This window comes from Ovis canadensis, chromosome 22 (genome assembly GCF_042477335.2).
Source record: "Ovis canadensis isolate MfBH-ARS-UI-01 breed Bighorn chromosome 22, ARS-UI_OviCan_v2, whole genome shotgun sequence".
Classification (NCBI taxonomy): Eukaryota; Metazoa; Chordata; class Mammalia; order Artiodactyla; family Bovidae; genus Ovis; species Ovis canadensis.
Genome location: NC_091266.1, coordinates 37,203,519 through 37,223,842, shown reverse-complemented (window position 1 = coordinate 37,223,842; position 20,324 = coordinate 37,203,519). Strand labels below are relative to the sequence as shown.

Here is a 20,324-nt window from a genome sequence, read left to right as displayed (position 1 = left end):
AAAGTTCAAAATGAACAGGGACGAGAAATACTCAGGTGGATCTGCACCTCCTCAAAACTGAATGGGGGACTATTAGCATACAATTCAAATCCTAACACTGTATGGAGCTGCTGGCACAAAAACAGGTGGAAAAGGTAGGAGAAAAACTCCAGGTACATAAGCATTAGAAGACCTTTTCTAAAGCAAACTACAATAGTGATTTACCAGTGTGTTGAAATGTCTTAGGCACAACTAGCAGTACTGCCTATCCTGCACGCTGTCTACATTGGCGTTTTTTTGGCAAACCTTTTCCATAAATTTGTATTCATTTATTGGCTGCACTGGGTCTTCGTTGTTGCATGCAGACTTTCTCTAATTGTGGCAAGCAAGGGCTACTTTGTTGTGGTGCTGGGATTTCGTTGGCTTCTCTTGTTGCAGAGCACAGGCTCTAGGAACTTGGGCTTCAGTATTTGCACCACATAAAGTAGCTGAGGTGTGCAGGCTCTAGGGCACATGGGCATCAGCAGTTGTGGCACATGGGTTTAGCTGCTCTGCAGCATGTGCAATCTTTCCAGAACCTGTATCCCCTGCACTGCCAGGTGGATTTTTATCCACTGTACCACCCGGGAAGTCTTGGTAACCTCTTTATACCTGTTTTTAACCCACTAAAATCATGGGTTTGATATGCTAGATTTTTTTTCTTTAGCAATATGCAAATAAGATTATATTTTAAAAGTTTACTTTTGACTCGAAAGTATAGAAAGAGACACTATCTCAAAAACATTTCTTACCCGAAACAGCCACTTTAACACAGGTACAGGACACTGGACATAGTGATAAGCCGAAGTAAGGAAGCCTTGTGTTGTCAAAAAAATTTGATCTGTTTTTCCTGACCTGAAAAAATACAGTGAAATTAATATGACTACTATATTCATGGCAAGAAACTTGTACCACCACACCTGACATAATCAGGGAAATGAACAAGCAAACCATTGCAGTCCGTGGAGGTGGACTCTGCCCTAATGTGGATAGGTTACTCACTAAAAAATTCAATCAGTGACCTCAAGCTGAACCAACCTGTTGGCCTGGTTCCAGATTTATCTGGTGGATGAATCTACATTAGCTGGCAGTGTTAAAGGGCCTATCAACTCTCAGAACACTGTCCGCTTTTGCCAGCCTGGGTTTGTACTTCCCAAAAGCTCAACACCAGAATTAGTGCTCTCTCTCTCTGGGTCTGAACTATCACACACCGAGAGAAATTAGACTAGTCTGGGTACTATGGTAGAGACTGTTAGTTGCCTATTCTGACATCTATTTATGTCTTTCCTCTTGGTAAATGAACTCTGGGGTTTTTAGCTGGGCACACTGGCTGCCTGAAATAAAAATCACTCCCAGGCTTCCTTGCAAAGCTAGGTGTGGTCATGCTGACTAAGTTCTACCCAACTAACTCTAAGTTGAAGTGTTGTGTGGGGCTTCTGGGAATTTAAATGTAAAGGCTGGAGCTCCAGTAGCACCTGAAGCAACCAAGTGCTAAGGATGGTGAAGAAGAAAGACTATATTTATTGTGTAAGCTCTTGTTGTTTTGACAGTCATTGTTATTAGATACTGATCTTAATCTTAACTAGTAAAGGCATGAGATATGCCAAACGACTATCTTACATTGCTTCAAATAAACACAAAGAGCAATAATAATGAGGACTAAGAAATGGGATAAGTCTTAATAGAAATTAACCTTTCAGAAGAATTGCTTCAAGTCAGTAATCTTTTAATCCTTATACAGGAAAAAGCAAAATGTCTAATTTTCCTACTTACTTAAGAATAAGCTTTTCTACAGCACTTTGTCCGATAAAACCAGAGTCTCTTAAATCCAAAGTATACTGACTGAAAATTTTTCCAGAATTAAGGAAATTAAATATTTCTTCGCCTGGATGATGATCAGGAATAGCATCGATGGTAATTGAAAATTTCTTTAGAAATTCTCTGGAAAAAAAAAGGAAGTTATTGAATACTGAACAGTTATACTACATATAGTTTTGTATTTAAAGACACTTCTCTTAGGACCACTATTAACCCTAGATTAGAAGGCCTTAACATTTGCTTTTCAAGTCCACCCCAGATGGGTTAAGAACCCACCATATATTATTCATAAACCACCACCAATGGTCTATTTTATGAAAAACAAAATTTTTAAATGTATTTTTAATAGAGTGTATTTATGAAAAACATTGAGTGCTTTTTTTCCTCTGAATGATTTATCTAGTTTTATTGAGGTATAACAGACATACAACATGGTATAAGTTTAAAATATATACCATCAAGATGTGACTTAGATCTTGAAATGATTATTACAAGTTTAGTGAACATCCACCATCTTATACTGGTACAAAATTAAAGAAATAAGAAAAAAATTTTTTTCTTGTGATAAGAACTCTTAGGATTTACTCTTTTATCAACTTTCACTACAACATACAACAGTGTTAACCTTATTTCTCACGTTGCACATTACAACCCTAGTACTTATTTGTCTTATAATTGGAAGTTTGTACCTTGTGATCACCTTCATCCAATCCATCCTTCCTCTGAACCCTCTGCCTCTGAAAACCACAAATCTGATCTTTTTCTGTGGTTTGTTCTGAAGTAAAACTGACCTACAACACTGTTAGTTCCTGTTATACAACATAGTGACTTTGTACTTCTATACATTTCAAAATGATCACCATGACAAGTCTAGTTATGATGTACCACCATTTATAGCTATTTACTAATTCCCCACATACTTGTGCTCTTCTAAGAGGCCGTCTTCATCATCACTACTGTCGTGATCACCAATTCTGATTGGGGATTTAATGCCTCGGCCCTGCCTGATGTCTTCCTGTAGTTGCTTCTGCAGTTCATCTAGCCTGAGAAACAAAAGAACATTATAATAAATGGCTTAACCTAAAAATAAAAAATCTTTAGTTTATGTCTAAAAGCAGTACCTACAGAAACTCATTAAAAGACTTGACTATTTCTTTATGGCTAGAACTTCAAGAGGGCTTCCTGGATGGCTCAGCGGGTAAAGAATCCGCTTGCCAGTGCAGGAGACACAACAGACAAGAGTTCAATCCTGGGTCAGGAAGATTCCCTGTAGAAGGAAATGGCAACCCGGGTAGTCCAGTATTCTTGCCTGGGAAATTCCATGGACCAAGGAGCCTGACGGGCTACAGTCCATGGCATCAAAAAGAGTTGGACACAACTAAGCACACACCCACACAGGATTTTAAGAATGATGTCCAAATCATTTAGAGAAAGGGGAAGAAAAAAAATCACAAAGAATGAAAACTACTGACTTGATTACCTCTTCTAATCTTGAATGCTCCTCTGACTTCCAGTTAACTAGGCTTTCAGGAAGCAGTCGTCTTTACCGTTGTCACTGTCATGATCACAACGCTCATCACTTACTAAGCAGCTCCTATGACACTGTCCTAAGGACTTTATTAACTCTTAACCCTCACAACACCCCAGGAGATAGTTTGTTATCCATTTTATACAACAAGGAAACAGATATAGAAAAGCTAACTTGCTCAAGCTCACAATATAAAGGAGCTGGGATTCAACTACAGAGTCCAGTTCTGGAGTCCTTGCTCAGAGTGCTTGCCAAGATTAAGTTATTTTAACCAAGGCCCTTATTCCTAGCTCCAGCCCCACAGTAAGTACATGAGAAAACACACTGCTTTATCACTACAGGACAGTCATTAGATCAAACCATATCTCTCCTCTTGGTCTGTGGACTGTTCAGTTTTAAATAAGAAACTTCAGATTTGGCCTCAGAAATCACCTGAAATCATGAAACTTTAAAAGAATTTTACAGTAGACAGGAATTCCCTGGTGGTCCAGTGGCTACAAATCCATGCTTCCACTGCAGGAGGAACCAATTCAACCTCTGGTTGGGAAACTAAGATCCTACATGCTATGCAATGCACATCAGTCCCTCATCAAAAGACTTTTACAGTAGAGACAAATTTATTTCTCTGTTAAATTCAGAAAGGGGAATACTTCTTTTTTTTTTTAATTTTTATTTTTACTTTATTTTACTTTACAATACTGTATTGGTTTTGCCATACATTGACATGAATCCACCACGGGTGTACATGCGTTCCCAAACATGAACCCCCCTCCCACCTCCCTCCCCAGGAATACTTCTTACTTACTAATTGTCTATAACTCCTATACTTAGCTACTTGGAGACACATATATACCAACTTCAGGCCAGTTGAGGTTTTAGTGAAGTTCTCTGAGTCAGTTTTAAGGATAGTCTTTGAATTAATAAGGAATATTATTTTTTCTCTCTAATAAGCAAAAGCAGTTTGCAGCTAGTTACATAAATTCCACTAGGGTTACTATAATTTTCAAACTTTTTGATTTCTGTGTATGTGTGGGTGGTGGTGGGGTATCAGTCATAATTCTAAACTTCTTCCTCAAAAGAGTAACTTGATGTGAAAACACCCTGTCTAGTTATACTGGTTTCAAAACTTGGACTAGGTGGGCATACAAACAATTTAACAAGTATGAAGGTGCTGCTTCATACTTGTTAGGATGGCTATCATTAAAAAAAATCAGAAAAACCAAGTGTAGGTGAGTACATGGGGAAACGGAAACCTGTGTGCGCTACTGGCAGGAATCCAAAGTGGTACAGCCACTATGGATGACAGTATAGCAATTCCTCAAAAAATTGTTCATAGAATTACCAATGATCCAGAAATTCCACTTTCTAGATACCTACGCGAAAGAACTTAAAGTGGGGACTTGACGAGAGAATTTGTACACCCATGCTGATAGCAGAAAAATTTACAGTAGTCAAAAAATAGAAGCATCCCAAGTGTGTCAATCAACAGATAAATGGAAAAACAAAATGAAGTATATACATAAAATGGAATATTCAGCTTTAAAAAGGAAGGAAATTCTGACACATGCTACAACATGGATGAACCTTGAAGATCTTACACTAAATACAACAAGCCAGTCATAAAAGGACAAATACTGTATGATCCCATTTACATGAGGTACCTAGAACAGTCAATTTCATAGTAAAAGAAAGAGATGTAGCTGCCAGGAGCTAGAGGCAAGGAGAGAATAGGGAGTTACTATTGAATGGGTACACAATTTCAGTTAGGGAAAATGGAAAAAAGAAAAGTTCCGGAGATGGATGGTGGTGATGGTTGCACAACAATGCAAATGAGTGCTAGGTAATGCCTGTGAAGTATTTAAAAATAACTGAAATGGTCAATTTTATGTGATGTATTTTTGGCCACACACACACAAAAAAAATACAAAAAAATCTTTTCTACCCATGCTTTTGATCAAGAATTTTAGCTACCAGATACTAGCTGTGGTAAGCAGAAAGGAATTCATACTACTAATGGATGCAGTATACAATAAAAACCAGTATCTTCCAATTCAGCCTGTAAACAAAAACACCTTATTTTTAACACAAATGACAGTGAAACTATAATAGCACTAGCACAAAATACCTGCTAATTTCTCTATTTTTTTTTAAGGTAAATTAAAAGCCAGACATACGAACAGTACGTTAAATTTAGCAAGATAGCCATGATGCTAACCTACCTGTGTGTGTCTTCCATCTCCTTCACTAGACGTTCTAAAGTATTTGTATAAGTCCCACTATGAGCATGTTCCTAAAATAAGAAGAAAATTTAGGAATACTTCATAACATATCTTAGCAGAAGAATTGGGATCTTTTAAGTTACTCAGAAACTAAAAAATAAATTTTTTTTAATAACCTGGGCCAGGAGGATATATTTTTTTAAAAAATAATTTTCACCATCATGCTTTAAATTGAGAATTTTGTAGGCAGGCAATTTGATTTTACCATCTATTAGGAAAAGGCACTTTATCATAAAAACCCTGCTAGTCTTAGGAACTGACTGCCAACACCCAAGGGCTCCATGGCTACCCTGTCTTTATTTTTAAATTCTATTTTACTGGAATTAAACTACTAATTTTTAGGTGTTACTATGAAACAATAACACCTTCCCCACCAAATTTTACACACATATGAAAATTTAATTCAGCTTATTCCCAAGATAGCATGAAGCACTTCATAAATAAAATTGCACACCACAATTAACAACATTTCTACACTCTACCTTCATTTACAGCAGTGGTCTCCAAAGCAGGGGGTGTGCAAGGTGATCCATTGGGGTGCAGGAAGAAAATAATAGAACTTCTATTTATATGGAACTTCTATAGAAACTCCAGTAGAACTTACTCTATATTAACTTCTATATAACTTCTATAGAAAAATACCTTTTCTTCTTCCTTTCATATTGTTTTTTTCATATGCTTTAGAAAGTACATAGCAGTATAGTAATACACGTATATAATCTATAAGTATACATATATTGGGCTACATGCTCTAAATTTGTTTTACTAATAAAAGTGTATCTGATCAAAGAAGTTTGGAGACCACTGATTTACAGTTATAAAGCTAAAAATGTGGGAAACCCATTCACCAAAAAAGAACTATACTGCTTTCAGTCTGAGTTGTAACAAACACTGAATTTTAAAGTAAGTTCTAACAGATCTATCGCTCTTTCACTAGTCAATCCATTTTTCTCTCTTCAAGTAAAGATAGATGTCGTAGAACTACTTACTGTATAGTCTGATGACTGAGATCTAAGCCCTTTAGAAAGAGCTGGAGGCTTTCCTGTAGCTGTAGGAGTCTGATTGAAGTTCAAAGCCATTATTTCTTCCAGTGATTTTAATGTTTCCTCTTCCTCATCACTCTCTAGGTTATAACCTAAACTTTCTTCATCACTATCAAAATCACCCCTTAGTTTCCTTTTCAGTGCACTGCTACCTGCATTAGAATTTCCTGAACACTCTTTATCTGAAGGGGCTTTATCTGAAGGTGCTGGTGGGCTTGGAATACATGGCACAACTTCCAAAGCAGCTGGGGAAGACTTTGTAGGAGTGCCATATTCTGAACGTAAAGATCCCTCAGAAATTTTCCCTGAAGATATGTTAGAATCAGCCTTATTAGTCTTTGCTTTGTGTTCCTTGTGTTTGGAGGACTCTGTAGAATGCCCAGAACATTCTTTAGGTGAAGAACGCTCTTTATCTTTTTTAGGAACTGGAAGAGTGCAATTTTTAGCATTTAATGGAACCCGAGAGGAACCAGCACTTGGAACATGGGAAAGCAAAGGTAGAAGTTTTGTCTCCTGTGATGCCACAGAGCTAGCAGCTTTATTTTTCTGAAGGTTGCTAGCTTTTTTAACTGCAGACTTTTCCTGAGGTAAAGATAAGTGGGGTTTCGGTATCTTAGTCTCTTTGGTACTTGCCACACGGATTTGGTCACTACCACGGATTTGGTGCCCAGAATTTGTAGGTGTCAAGCCTGCAGAGGAGCAATCAGCTTCTTCATTTGGGTCCTTGGATATATCTTCCAAACGCAATACATCACCAGGTGTCTTCAGTGCAATATGCTTTATAAATTTTTCTTTCTGATGTGGTCCATCGGGACGCTTCTCAAGGAAGGACTCTTTTGCTTTTGGCATTATAGATTCTCTTGTGCTTTTCAGATCTGAGTCCACAGAGTTCCTTTTTCTTTTCTCAGGGAATTTATTCTGCTTAGAGCCTGCTAAAATTTAATTTTTGCCAGATTAGTGAAAGTATACTTTTCTATCTTATTAAAGTTTATTCAAAGAGTGTCTAGAACACCCTGACAAAGCATTTAAATTCTAAAAGCTTAGGCTGAGATTATCACATATGGAATGAGGAAAAAGTTAATAATATATTTCTTTGACATACTCATGTCAAAGAAATTTAGTCTAAAGCGAATGACAAATGCTCATTTTCACTCAAAAGCTATTAAAAGTTTATTATCTAAATAGAATTAAAGGTGTTACTTGCCAAAATACTAAAAAGCTGTATATCTGTATCAAGGAAAGGTAATTTCTCAATTAAAAAAACTTCCTGTAAGTATTTCCCCCTACTATTAAATTGTTTATTCTTTCCCATTTATCTCTCTAATCCTCAGCTGTGTTTTGGGTTGAAGTGTAGCTCCCAAAATAATATGGGTAAGTGTTAACTCCCAGAACCTCAGACTATGACCTGAATTAGAAACAGGGTTTTTATAGGGGCAATCAAATTAAAATGAGGTAATTAGGGTGAGTCCTAATCCAATATAACAGGTATCCTTATAAAAAGGGGAAATTTGGACATGGAGAAAGACATGCAGAGGGAAGATAATATGAAGACACATACAAAGAAGATGCCATGTGACCAGAGTGATCCATCTGCAAATCAAGGAATGCCAAGAATTGCAGATAAACACAAGAAGCTGGAAGAAGTAAGGAAGGATTCTTTCCTTAAAGTTACTGAGAGCATGGCCCTGCTGATAACCTTAGTTGGGGAATTCTAGCTTCCAGAATCATGAGACAATAAATTTTTGGTGTTTTAAGCCATCTAGTTTTAGATACTTTGTATGGTAGCTCTAGGAAACTAATACAACTTGACTCCATGTTAGGAACTCCATCCAGAAGCACTTTAATTTTAAACACCACATATACATGAATTAACCAGTTTTTTAAAAATTTCCGTTTAAAAATGTGATGTTTCATTAATTCATTCTGAAAAATTCACTATTTATATAATTAGTATTCTCAAAATCAAATTTCCCTAAACCAAGTTTCTACACATGGACAGATGTCCCCACATCTCAAGTTGGATTTAAAAAACAAAAAAAACTCAAGAAGTTAGGCAATTATTTGGATAAGCTTATCAATACACAGTCTGGAAAATCAGTATGTAAGAATGAAAAATTAATTAATAATAAAATGTTCCAGGACTTCCTTGGTGGTCCAACTGGTTAATAATCTGCCTGCCAAAGCAGGGGACGTGCGTTTGATCCCTGGTCTGGAAGATTCCACATGCTGTGGAGTAACTAAGTCTGCGTACTACAACTACTGAGCCCAGCTGCCACACCTACTGCCCCTGTGCCCTAAAGCCTGTGTTCCACAAAAGGAACCACTGCAATGAGAAGCCCAAGCACCACAATTGAAGAGTAGCCCTCACTCGTTGCCAACTAGAGAAAAGCCTGTGCATAGCAATGAAGACCCAGTGCAGCCATTAATATACAAATTTATATAAAACAAACAAACCCAGGGGAACTTCCCTGGTAGTCCAGTGGCTAAGACTGTGGTCCCAATGCAGGTGGCCTGGGTTCAATCCCTGGTCAGGGAACTAGATCCCACATGCTACAACTAAGACCCGGTACAGCAAATAAATTAAAACAAAAACAAACTCAATCCCCCAAGAGCTCCTGTCTGCATTCTTTTACAGATATTTCCTATTAGCTGATAAATCATTCTATGCTCTCAGTTTTCTGGGGTTAAATGTCTTAAAATGACAGGGATCCTTTATAGGGCAGGATGACAAATCAAATAACCAAGAAAAGAGAAGACTTGGAGAAGACAAGTCTTCATGATTCTTTTTGTGTCTCCTATACAATCTGTAGGTTGAATGAATGCTTTACAACATTTCAAATACTTATTAATATAGAAAATACTCAGATAAGACAAGGACTGAGCTTGTAAAAAGAAAAAGGAAAAACGAAAAAGCAAAGAAAAAAAGAGAAAAATCCAAATGCTCAATAGAAGACTGGCTATTACTAAATAATAGATTAAGTTGATCCTCAGAATTCAACCACAGGACAGGGCTCTGGAAGATCAATAAGCTAAATGCCTATCCTATCAACATTGCTGAAGTCCCTGAACTTGTATGTGATTAATGAATGTGTGATTATGTGTATCATCACAACTGTTAAGTGTAATAACAATAATGTAAATAGAACCTAACATCTGGATTAATATCTACTCACTATTTAGGCAATACCTACATGTGATGTGAAGAACCAACTCATTGGAAAAGACCCTGATGCTGGGAAAAACTGAGAGCAGGAGGAGAAGGGGGCTACAGATGATGGGATGGTTGCATGGCATCATTAACTCAATGGACAGAAGTTTGAGCAAACTCTGGGAGATAGTAAAGAACAAGGAAGCCTGGTGTGCTGCAATCCATGGAGTTGGAAAGAACTGGACACGACTTAGTGACTGAACAACCACAAATTCACTATCAGATAAACATGCTTCATGTTATCTAGAAAAAAAAAATCCCCGTATGCTCTTAATAGTCTACTGATATTCAATTGAAGTATAAATGTATATTAAGATTATTATACCATAATTATTAATGGGGATTATGAAAACAAAAATATAAGCAAAAGCAATCATCTTAAACCTGCCTATGAAAATAGAAAGAACCTTTTTCAAGCAGTGTTCAAGAAGTGTAGTATATAGGATTATGTAAAAGGAAACCACTTCAGTTACCACGAATGAAATCTGCAAACCCATGAACTGAAGAGAACTGGCTGAAGAGCTTATTGGCAACACCATTACCAGTGGCCCCTTATACTAGCAGAGCTAGTGTAAAGATGTCTTGTTTTTCCCTTCAACAAATATGTTAGCACAGTGAGTACATGAGCAATCTCACGGCTGCAAATTTATTGTTCTTTTACTGTAATGTCAAAATCCACTAAAATGTGATCACTAAAACCAAAAATGTTGTGAAAATTAAAACAAACAACACAGATCACTTGGTCAAAATGCAATACACCTCTAGAATGTACAGAAAACAGAGTTTTACATGAAACCAGAAGAAGAATGAGTCAAAACTGTCTCTTTGTACCTGTCTTTTCATCTCTAAAAGCAAGGATGTGAATCAAATGATGATTCACAAAGCACACAGTAAGTGCTCAGTAAATGCTGGCTATTATCAGTACGTCCAATGTATCTTACTGATTGTAGAAATCTGTAAAGCCCACTTTTCAAAGTCTGCAGTCACAGCAGAAAAAATGAGATATACCAGATTATTATTAACAGCGGGCATTTTTGGTGGCCTTTCTTTTTCTATGTTATAAACGTTCGTGGTGGTTGAATTTCACAGGGTTTTACCTTCTAGTTAAAAAGAATACTTTGAGAATTACTGAATTAACAGTAGCTATTTGTTATGTATTTTATCAAGATACTGAAAGTATAAACAAATATCATATAGGTGTCCTTGAATTTGATAATAAAAAGGGATCTTTATATTTGAAATATTAAGAAACACTGTCTTGAACCGTAAGTTTCACTTAAACAGAGCATCTGCAATATCAAGACCTCAGTCCATAATTCAAGAATATAAGATTATGCTTCTTAATGTAGCCAAAGATTCAGAAGTAGAACACTGAATTCCAATATGAGAAACACATTGTAAGGAACTGTTGAAGACGGCAAAGAGTCAAGACAAACTATTTTTTACACATACTGAATTCAAGAACTATTCCTTCTGAATATAACTTTCCCAAACTTTAACCTGAGACACCAATTTACCTCTAGCAAGGAAACTGTACATTTAAACAAAGTAAAAACCAGTGCCATTAAGATGCAAATTTATTTAGAATTCTTAAATTTACTTTGATTCTACCTGAAGCAGGTCCCCATGAATCAGAAGAGGATCTTTTTCTTGAGAGATGTCCGTTTTCCTATTAGCAAAATGAGAAAAAATTAATTAGGAGTTGAGAGCAGTCAAGAATGTGAATTTTTCTTCATTATATTTAAACGAAGATTTCTAGACTGACTAAAGCAAGCATCAAATTTGGAAGTAAATCCAGATTTCTACAGCAAAATATTTTAAACACAAGTCTTTTCTGAAAAATGAAGTACCTCTGTATTATATGTAAAAATGTCAATTTTCATAATGTAAATTTAGAAATTTAATGCACCACCAAACATTGAAATCTTATGAAAATGAACCAAACATTACTACATCTATTGGTCATTAGCAAATCTCACTGGTAAAGCCACCGAAGTCCCTGTAAGTAAACCCATGAGTTTACAAATATATTTCCAGCTATTCACTCTTAGAATGTCATAGTTTGGTTTATTTTTGGTCCATCTGGTTTTAAAACCATAGCATCTTATATTTACATAGCACTTTGTTATCTCATCTTCCTTTAGTTGCTCAATACGTAGAGACGCTCTTTTGAAACAGGTATACTTAACAAGTTGACTTTCCAGGGGAGAGGGACAGTTTTTATGCTAATCTAAATTTGGTCTATTCTCAAAAGAGAAATCTGATGAGCTTAAGATGTATTTGGATAGTTTTCTAAGATGTCATCATTTTGTAGGTTTTCCAGGGCCCATGCTTAATTATTTAAGACATACATAACAAAAACCAGTGATTCTCAAACTTCAGGGCAGCCTAATTTAAAAATAACTGTACTCACCTCAAAAAAAAAAAAAAAAAAAGTGCTTATTTTCCTGATTAAGGAACATCTTTGTTCCTGGTCTGAAAAAATTAAGGGCAGAAAACACTGCTTTACATCGGCCATCAGAAATGTTTTGATGGACAGTTAGAGGAAACAATGAAACTAGTTTCTGTATCACTATTTCCTTAACAAAAGGCACTGTATTGTTATCAAACATTTTTATGTTTAGTATTCTAAATATGATAAAACAGTAGCAAGCTAATTTAGCATTTATTGCACATACCAGGTTTGAAAGATTACTGTTTCCAGCTGTGACATCATTCTGTTTACTCAGTTCCTGCCTTGGTTTGCATTTTCTTTCTATACTAGAAGATTTTAAGGAAAGATTGCTTGCTTCTGAGAAAGAATTTTCTGAGTTGATTCTCTGCTCCATTTGCTCCCTTCTCAATCTCTTTAGTTCTCTTTCTCTGCAGTAAGAAGCTAGAGATGACTGGAACTTAGGTCCCAGTGGGCTTTCTCCTGGGTGGTGCCTGGATAGGCTGCTCCTGCTGCTAAGACTTCGGGAGCTGTTCTTGAAGATGTCAGCTTCTGTCACCGTGGCCTGCTTCTTAGAATCTGCACTGATCCTGCCTCGATTGCCATCATTCTTCTCCCTGCTATTTTCATGAATGAAATGTGACTTCCTTCCCTCTGGAGACTGATGTTTTTTCTTGGTCTCTTTTGACAAGAGATATGAAGGAGGAACGTATTTTGTAACTGCCTTTGAATATTTGGTGTCCAGTGACACACAAGGCTGACGTGACTCATGTATACCACGGTCTCTATGGTGCTCTTTAACACCTTTTATGAATGCCTCTAAGACGGGGCTCTTTTCTGATGGCACTCTTTTGGGTTTAGAACTTTTTGGTGAGGATAGTTTCCTTTCAAACTGCTCTGTCCCACTGATGGACAATCCACTTTCTCCATATTTGATGTTCGATTTTTGTGGAGAATCCAACATACGTCTATCTGAATAGCCAATTAAAACAAATGCATATTGTATGTTATTAAAAATAGCACAAACTATTACACTTGTATAAATATTATAAATTAACACTTAAAATATTAAGCTATCACAAATGTTTTCAAATTTATATTTAAATAATGATACACATTTTATGGGGGACAGAAATTAAGACATGATTTTAAAGCCTTACTTTCATAAAGCTCTCTTTCATCACATCATGTAAGTTCTCCATGGCTCTATTTATGAAGTTACTTTAATCCAGAATCAAAATAGTATACTTAATGAACATTATTGACTTGAATCTTTAAATGTAAGAAAGCATAACAGCAAAGAGTTTCTTCATGATTTTAGAACTTGTTTATCTTCGTAAATAACACTGTATCTTCTTTATATTTTCAATTTTGAGCACCATGTTTCATCAAATTAGTAAGTTTAGAGTAGATTTAAAAATTGACTCCATCTCCCTCCCCAAAAGATCCCACAGAAAATGCATGAATAGTATACATACCTTGTTTTGAAGCTGGTTTGAAGAAATCTATAATTGACTGTTTCCTGAAAATAAAAGCATAACTAATATGGGATCACATTGGTAAATATTAAAACTTCAATAACTCAGATTAAGTTGAGAATACTAGTAGATTTAGACTAGAGGCTGAATTTCACTATCTGGCTTAATCATGTTCTGACAATACTGCTTTACTAAGCTGATTATAAAATTTTTTTTAAAATATAGTTCACCAGTTCCTGTAGGAGTAAATTTATAAAAGCAAAACTGAAGTTTATATACTTTATAGTACAAAAATGATAAAACTGGAGTGTGGATCAAAGGAATTGGTGGGCAGTTTTTTAGGACTGAAAGGCTTGCTGCTATGTGGGAGAATAAAAGAACCTAAAGGGATCTGATCCTATTCCGGTATCTCCAGTGACAGGTACAAAATTTGTTCTCAAGATGTTTGCTGAACGAATAATGGAGATTATAAAAACCGATTAAAACTTGAGCAGACTCTTAAGAAGAGTAGATGGTAGAATGGCAAATATGGGTGATTTTGCTGGTTTGGAGAGGCAGCTAAAAGAATGTGCTGAGCAGAAGGCAGAAAAATATCTAAGCTTATACTATATTCTTTATACACTACAGTGGGATGTTAATCTAAGTAATAGCAAAAATTGAATGAGGAGTGTTTCAAAGTCTTAATGTATTAAGAATTCTTAAGATATTTACAAAATCAATGTGTTGCCCGGGAAAAAGAACAAAACAGAGAAAAAGACGTTAAGGAGTAAAGGATAATAAAAACCAAACTTTTTAATTTTTAAGGATTTCTGCACTCTACAGTGAACACAAAGTGAAGTAGGACCATATTACCAGAATTTATCTGATTTGTTCATGTATTTAGTTTCCAACTGCACAGAGTGGTAGAGCAAAAAAATCACCTTTCTGGCAAATTTTACTAAAATTTCTTCATTTTAGCTGAAAGAAAGTAAGTGGTAGACAAGTTCCCCTAAACATTTATCCACTATAAGACTGCTCAGAGAAAACTTGAGCAATGTTAAGTCCCTGAAACTTATGCTGCTTTTACATCTTGCACTCTTTACTGGCCACATCAGAACTGCAATGCCCATCTTTAAGGGTGTACTAAGAGTCTACAATGTTTGTTTGAGATATTAATAGAAAAGCTAAGCAGCCTTGAATGAGTGACATGCTAAGGGAGAATCTATGCATTTTTTTCGCACTAAGTAAACTACATCAGAGTAAAGAAATACTACAGGTTTTGCAAAGGGGAGAAGGATAATGCCTCAAGATTGGTTGAGTAAACGGAGGCGAGAAAGGACTAAAAAGCAGCTAATTAACTCAAAACAAGATAATACTGAATGTTTTTACATTAATTACTAAAAGTAACACTGTATCTCTTCCCTAAAGTATTACATCTTTTTGTTCATTACACCTGGGAGAAAAATGGCTTTGGGTATAACACACAAGAAACCTGTAAAAATAACCATGAATGTAACTTTCAAGAAGTAACAATCCTCTAAATTCAAATGCACAGAAAGGTCCATTATTTATTTATAACTAGTTAAAATTATTTGTAACAGCACACAAACCCTTATCTGAAACTTTTTTGGGAACCAATATGTTTTAGAATTCTGAATTTACTGGATTTTAGAAAGGCGGTAACTTGGATGCATTATAGAAAGCCCCCAGTGGGGGCTGAGACTGCACTCTGTAAGCAAATACATAAACGTTTTTTCAGCAAAACGAGACTCACACTTAAAGAGAAAAAGACCAACTATAGCCTTCCTCTAGTTCTGGTCAGGTCTGGCTGCCAAGTTAGATGTGGTGCCAAACTTACTGAAAACTTTCGGTTTTCGTAACTTTCTGGCTTTCAGAATTAAGATAAGGGGTTGTGGACCTGTACCACAATATCAGAAGATAAATTTACTGTTAAACTAATATTACAAGTTTTCAAACTTAAAAAAAACAGTACCAAGTTCGAAGAGAATTTAAACATGTTTTATTATCAGAGAATGTCATTTGGTGAAATTCTCCATCTTTTTACATAGCTCCAACAAAATCTTTACAAGAAACCTGGCCCCTTGGAGAGAAAACACAACACATTCCTAATCTGCATGTTATTTAAATTTAGACTTATCGGGTATACTGGACTTTAAAGCAATTCGTGGAAGTGTTTCCCTCATCACATCTTACATAATTTCACCCACAATATAGAAAATGCTTATACCATACAACCACTAGGATGAGGAGAACTGACAATGCAGAGAAAACCACTTAAGTATGCATTTAGCAGTTAGGGCCCAGAGTCCAGCTAAAATAAAGGACAAAAATCACGTTCTGCCTAAGGCGGTTGGTTCGAAGCCATCCAGGCTGTGGTCACTAGACCGAGAACACCGTCCCAACTACAGAAAACGAGACTCGAGCTCCCAGCAGTCCCCGCGTGGAGGCGGGGCAGGGGTTTGCCAGGCCCCGGACGCGGAGGCCTGAGCTCGCGGAGGATGGCGGGAACTGGAAGAGCGACCGTCCGTAGACCTCCCTCATACCCTTGCCCCCGCGACCCGGCCCCTTCTCAAGCCCTCTGCACGGTACCTGTCCCCAGGCCTCTCTGTTTTCTTTCCCGCTGCAGCAGGGACGGTACTACCGGGTCTCAGATGGCAGCGCGGGGGCGACGACCCCGGGGCTGGGGATGAGGGGAAACCTGGCCTAGCGGGCATGCAGCGCCTTGTCATGTCGGCGCCGCTGTCGACGGCGGCATGAGCTGTAGCTGGAGAAGTTGGATGCGTGGTTGCCGTCTTGCTGCTGGGACTCGGGGATGCTGTCGGAGCAGAGGTGGGCGGCACCCCCTTCCCTCTTCATGGCGGTTCTCTCTCTTCGGAAGTGACTCCGGTGTGAGCGGGAAGGAACCGGAGGACCCACAGGAGGCGGGTCTTACTTGAAGCGGCGCGTTCTTATTGGCCGGCACCGGGATCATTCCAGTAGTGGTGCAATAGAAAGCCGTAGCCTCTCAAGAGAAGGCAGGGTTTCGGGGGAGGGGAGGAGAGAAGGAACACTGTTTCCCCCCCGTCACGTGCACTGGGTGGGGGTGGGGCGCCTCGGCGTTCGTGCCGCGTCCGGCTTGGCGGGCACGCGGGGGCCGGAAGGCACGGGCTGCCAAGGGCGCTGCGGTAGCTGGCGATACCCGTCTTGAGGAGGGCGAGGGGCAATATTTGCTGAAGCAAACCCGAGCCCAGCAGCTTCTCTCAATGAAGATGGCCAATAGTTGGGCTTCTTGTGTCACACAATTGTGCCTCAGAAATCCCCAGCTGTTCATTACATCGTTCTCTTAATATCTTAGGCCGAAGTGCCCTGATGCTGTCACCATTTCCTCGGTAGTCGGCACAACCCAATGTGAAGACTTGTTCATTGTATGAGGATTCTTGTTGAGTGCTGGAGTGGCTCCTCTCTCTCTCTTTTTATAAGAAGGAAAAAAAACCTCATTGAAATAAAGACTTTTTATTACACAAACGCATTTTGTTTCTCAGTTGCTGTGATGAGTTATCCATAAAGTCTCTGCAGCCAGATTCCATGGAGATTTTTGAAAGGAACATAAGGTCAGCTTTCAGTTACTCATGTTAAGTGTGGACAGCATAGGTTAGTGAAAAGTGCCGTAGTTTCCCATCCTTTGTAAAGGGTTTGTGCTTTGGAGACTTTTAGCTAGGGTTTTCCCTACAAACTGAGAGGCTGGTCTGAGTAGCTTCAGTTTCCACATCTATAAAATGGGCATTCTACTTTTTTGGGTAATTGCTTATAAAAATGATAAGCCAGGCCAAGTGCACAGCTCAGACACTCTCATGTATTTACTGTGCGAATGAATGTTCTCTTGCCATTGTTCTTTAAACAGACTGTTTAACTTACTATAAAATCTTCCAGAGATGGGTGCGATATTGTTATAATAACTATTAACCAAAATATCAGTCTTAATGATGTTCAAGCCATAACTGTCAGGCCTGTTCAATCAGTTGGATGAAACAAAATCTTAAATGACAATGAAGAATTCAGACAGGTCTTTCAAATATTGTACTGAGATGTAACTGCTTCTGTAGCTAAGCATGCCTAACTGGCCTGAAGTTCACCTCCTTCTCTCACCTGTTAGCCCTCAGGAGAAAGAATTAATGAGGAATAAAGTGGCTAACAGGGAGGGCAAAGAGGAGGGTAGAAGGTAAACTGAACATACAGGTCTCTCATTCATCCCCAAAGTATATATACATAGGTGGATACTAGGTAGTAGGGATGTAGGAGAGGAGCTACTGAAATAAGGGGCATTTTTCTGCTCCCAGTATCTGAGAAGTTACTATACCTAGCATTGTTTCTTAGATAAAAAAAGAATATAATAGAAGCTCAAAATGTGTTGGATGGTTAGTGACTTATATATTTATTAAGGGTTTTTACATGTTATTTCCAACCTCTTGTATAACTGTGTTCTGGGTGTTATGACACTAGCAAGTTCCTATTTCTGTAACTGCACATCTATAAAACATTTAATCTGATTCGTTTTATTGCATGCTCAGTCCATAAAAAAGAGTAATGCATAAAAGCACGTTCTGCATGATCAATTAGTTGCTTTTCTTGGATTATAGTATTTGAATCATCCAGCCTCCAAGATATCGCTTTAAAGGCTATACTTATGCTACCAAACAATAGTTTTCAAATTTTCTTAATCTGAGCAACAGATTATGGAGTTAAGTGAGGCAAGAAATCCCTTGATCAATAAATGGAGATGGAGTCATAATAAAAACATAATTTAAAAAATCTCTTCTTAATAGGGAAGTAGTTATCTAAATCCTCAATAAGCATCAAGGCTCTTCTTTGTTTAAACTGTGTTTGAGAATGATGCAGATTTAGGTTGCAGGATGAAATATGCTCTACATATAAACCAGAACAGCTGGGAGCTTCTGAAGCTCTTCCCCCCTCCTGTAAATAGTGTTAGTCTCATTATGTGTTTTTAATCCCTTCTCTTACTTTGAATTTGTGTGTGTATATATCTCTATCTCTATGTACATAAATGGCCTGGAAGCTGTACTAAGTGAAAGATGTTGCCGGTGAGGAGACCAGGGTAGAGAAAAGCGGCTGGGGCGAGAGGATGATGAATAAAATAGACAAGGCTGAATTAGAGACTTAAAACCTCAGCCAAGATTGGATAAGTAAATGAAGAAATGAAGGCCAATGACCAAAAAAAGGCTAGTTTGAGAAGTTTTCTATGGATGAGGAAACAAAGACCACAGGAAGGGAGTGACTTCTAGGCATGAGGGTTCTATGGGGGTACTCAGCACAATTTAGCACCCTGTATTGTTAAAGACAATAGAGGAGCACAGACCCTGGCCTTGATGGGAAGGGACGAGTCAGTCAGTCACAGAAACAATGTTACGTGCAAAACAGATCAAATCTGCTGGGAGCCTCAAGCCCAGTGTGGGAATCCTGAAAGGAGTGACAGTATAGCTGATGCCAGAGATACAAACAGTCACAAAAAGAGAAAACAATTTAGGGAGATGGGCTCATGAAGTACCTTTGCAGGCAGGGACTCAGAACAAAAGGTCAGTAAGTTACACAGAATGTTACTAACAAGCTGGGAACTCTTTTGATTCTACAGTAATGACACAGTTTTGCTCTGACATTGCTACACTCTGGAAGAAGCCCCAAGGCTCTTATTGGAGGGTGCTCCAGGGCAGACTGAGAGACAAAGATGGGTTTGCTGCAGAACTGCCTGCTGGTGGCCAAGAATGTGTGTGTGGAGGGGAGAGTAGAGGGTGACCTGGGAAAGGGGATAAGGAGCAGACTCTGAAAAACAGGAAATAATTAACTTGAAAGCCTGACTGAGAAAGACCACGTGATGATCTGAAGGAGGGAAGGCAACCTCCAGCCTCTTAAGATCTGCACGAATCACTTTGCAAATAGATGCTGAACTCAAAACTGCCCAAAAAGTGCTTGGAAAAAGCTCTGTGCTCAGTCACTCAGTCGTGTCTGACTCTGTGGCCCCATGGACTATAACCCACCAGGCTCCTATGGCCATGGGGTTTTCCAGGCAAGAATACTGAAGTGGGGGTGCCATTTCCTATTTCAGAGGATCTACCTGACCCACTAGCTTGGTTTTAAAGGGCTGCTGGGGAAAAACCAAATGTAATATGATATCATGTCATGTCCTGAAACTTTAACTTCCTGAGAGTTAATTAGAAAAACTGCAGAAGCAGATCTAATGTTAAGGAAAGGTTCTTGTTATTTCATTACAGAATGGTGCAAGATACTGTTTCCCACGCTTTAGAACATGAGTAACATATTTGTAATTTTTGACATACCTGAATGTTTCCTATATTAATATTTAACTAATATTTTTCTGTAACTCACTTTTTAAATGTAAACATTTATTTTAGAAGAAAACTTAAAAATCATTTTCCCACTTAGGGCTAACTTTCCAAATGAAAGCTAATTCTAAAAACTAATAAATAGTAACTAGAAAAAAGTCTCTGTTTTTTTCTAGAGACATCTTG

General features: G+C 37.8%; 1 protein-coding gene and 1 long non-coding RNA gene across 3 annotated transcripts in view; one reads left to right on the top strand and one right to left on the bottom strand.

Annotated features, from left to right (window-relative positions):
- SLF2 (SMC5-SMC6 complex localization factor 2) overlaps positions 1–16,705 on the bottom strand; it is a 41,712-nt gene extending 25,007 nt beyond the window's left edge. Inside the window, exons 1-9 of one of the 2 annotated variants that reach the window (XM_069566924.1) lie at positions 16,393–16,705; positions 13,804–13,847; positions 12,573–13,297; positions 11,506–11,563; positions 6,633–7,618; positions 5,584–5,654; positions 2,757–2,879; positions 1,792–1,959; positions 771–873 (exon numbers count right to left, since the gene is read on the bottom strand). In XM_069566924.1, the coding sequence (XP_069423025.1) occupies positions 771–873; positions 1,792–1,959; positions 2,757–2,879; positions 5,584–5,654; positions 6,633–7,618; positions 11,506–11,563; positions 12,573–13,297; positions 13,804–13,847; positions 16,393–16,532 (2,418 nt within the window). In that variant the 5' untranslated portion in view covers positions 16,533–16,705. The remainder of the gene's footprint in view (positions 1–770; positions 874–1,791; positions 1,960–2,756; positions 2,880–5,583; positions 5,655–6,632; positions 7,619–11,505; positions 11,564–12,572; positions 13,298–13,803; positions 13,848–16,392) is intronic. The other variant, XM_069566925.1, reaches the window with a different exon arrangement.
- LOC138427498 (uncharacterized) lies at positions 16,295–17,307 on the top strand. Its single transcript, XR_011252036.1, has 2 exons — positions 16,295–16,632; positions 17,138–17,307. It is a non-coding gene; the product is annotated as an uncharacterized lncRNA (long non-coding RNA).
- The last annotated feature ends 3,017 nt before the right edge of the window (positions 17,308–20,324 follow it).